At 38.4% G+C, this 2,362-nt stretch overlaps 1 protein-coding gene across 1 annotated transcript in view; it reads right to left on the bottom strand.

Annotated features, from left to right (window-relative positions):
* lrrc49 (leucine rich repeat containing 49) overlaps positions 1-2,362 on the bottom strand; it is a 19,256-nt gene that overhangs the window by 12,607 nt on the left and 4,287 nt on the right. The window contains exon 4 of the mRNA XM_016477130.1: positions 1,474-1,624. Coding sequence (XP_016332616.1) covers positions 1,474-1,624 — 151 coding nt within the window. The remainder of the gene's footprint in view (positions 1-1,473; positions 1,625-2,362) is intronic.

Here is a 2,362-nt window from a genome sequence, read left to right as displayed (position 1 = left end):
GTGTGTGTGTGTGTGTGAGAGTGTGTGTGCGTGTGTGTGTGTGAGTGTGTGTGTGGATCAGAGAGGATTATTTTCAGATGATTTGCTATCCACCCAGCTGTTTGCTTCCCAGCATGCATTGCAACAGTTTTGGAGGCTGGTACGGGATCACTTGCAGACAGATGGAGATCAGGCTACACACTCGCTGTCTCTCTGAATGTGATTTACCAATTAATGAGTCACTACATAAAAACAGTCTTTAAAGGTAGAGTAGGTGATTTCGGAGAGGCTAGCAATAGCAAGCCGGCTTTGAAAGCATAAGATCCCTCCCCCTCTGCAAATCACTCTCCAAAGCCACGCCTCCTCCCAAACACAGGCAGAGCAGAGGCGAACCAGCGACACGATGAGAGACGGACTTTCAACCAGCAAACCAAAAAATGCTTTTGAACCAAATCACCGACCCTGCCTTTAATACGACAGGTGATAAACGGCACTATTAAATAAACCACTATATTCCTCTTTTCATGCAATTTTGAACATGTTTGATCAGCTGATCCAGGAGCTGTTCTATAAATCAGCACATCACAGAGGCCGGATCTCAGATCAGCGTTTCTGAGTTTTACGAGCCATTACTCCAGGATGTGTTCAGGGATTCTGGCTGAAGGGGAATTCTTTAGAGATGAGCTGTGTGTATTTCTGTAACATTCCTGATTATTATATGTTCAGTCTGAAATTATCTGCTGGAATAAACTCATTTAACATCATCGTTTGCTTTTAACATCAAAAGTAAGAATTTTTTCAGCTGTCCCTGTCAGACAATAGTTCAGATTTTTGCTTGCCATGCCAATATTATCTGCCACAAAACAGATTAATACATGAAAACGTTTTAAGCTGAAATATGTGTTTATAAAATACATATAAAATATATTTTTGAATATACATTTATCAATTATATTTACATAGGTAAATTTACACATTCTTTACAAAAAATATTTATGTAAATTATACAGCTCTAATATAACTCCATGACAGTACAAATAATCATAATCACAAATTCTAGAAAATGACAAAATTTAAATCAATATTTGTGACTCCTGCTATCATAATATCCTATTTTGAATTTAAAAAAAACTTTTTTTTTTTAATTCAAAATAGGATATTATGATAGCAGGAGTCACAAATATTGATTTAAATTTAGTCATTTTCTAGAATTTGTGATTATGATTATTTGTACTGTCATGGAGATTGCTACAAATATACCCCAGCGACTTAACACTGCTTTTGTGCTGCAGGCTCACATATAAGCAAAGCTCATCCCTGTTTTTAATTAGTTTAGCCCTTTTGTTTCCATCGCAACTGTGAAATGCATTTTGTCAGAACGAAATAAGCTGCACACACACACACACACACACACACACACACACACACACACACACACTCAACAGTCTGTAAAACAACATTAAAGTCTTTAATAACTGGCCCGAAGGGACTCACTGTGACGCGCTTCATGTCGAGCAGCTGAAGGTGTGGCGAGCAGCAGCGGAGGAGAGTCTGTCTGTAGCATGACTCCAGCGCGACAGGATTCCCATCAACGCTCAGCTCACTCAGAGAGTGGCAGTGCCACAGACAGGCCAGCGCATCCAACCTGCGCACGAAACACAGCATGAATGCTACAGTCAGAGAATCATCAACTCATTAACCCTTATCCATATTATTACAATACACTGTTTCAAAGCAGCTTCAGAGTAATAAACAGGAACGGTGTCATGTTACTTCCCTCCGTATGGAAGCCTGTTTCCACCATGGAATCAAAAATAAAAAAGGTAACGACTTCTCAATCACAAAAACATTTTGTGATTCAGATATATACTGAGAATTAAAAAAAAAAGCCTGAATTGCAAGATATAAACTCAGAATTGCAAGAAAAAGTGAGAATTGGAAGAAGAAACCGCGAGATACAAACTCAATCACGGGGAAAAAATGAGAATTGCAAAAAAACTCAGAATTGCGAGAAAAATTCAGAATTGCAAGATATAAAATCCAAATTGCAAGAAAAAGGTCAGAATTGTGAGATATAAACTCAGAGTCATGAGGAAAAAAGTGAGAATTGCATGAAAAAGTGAGATATAAACTCTGAATTACGAGAAATTAATTTAGAATTGTGTGATAAAAAGTTGCAATCACGTTTTTTCTTTTTTCATTCCATGGCAGAAACATGCTTCCATATCGCCGGCCAAAACTGAATACATAAATTAATGTAACTCACTTTTACAATACACAATGCGTGACCCCTTGGCCTTCAGTAAGCCGCCCACACACACACACACACACACACACACACACACACACACACACACACACACACACACACACACACACACAC

Source organism: Sinocyclocheilus anshuiensis, unplaced genomic scaffold, assembly GCF_001515605.1.
Source record: "Sinocyclocheilus anshuiensis isolate Anshui unplaced genomic scaffold, SAMN03320099.WGS_v1.1 scaffold1182, whole genome shotgun sequence".
Taxonomy (NCBI): Eukaryota; Metazoa; Chordata; class Actinopteri; order Cypriniformes; family Cyprinidae; genus Sinocyclocheilus; species Sinocyclocheilus anshuiensis.
This window is presented reverse-complemented; position numbering and strand designations above follow the sequence as displayed.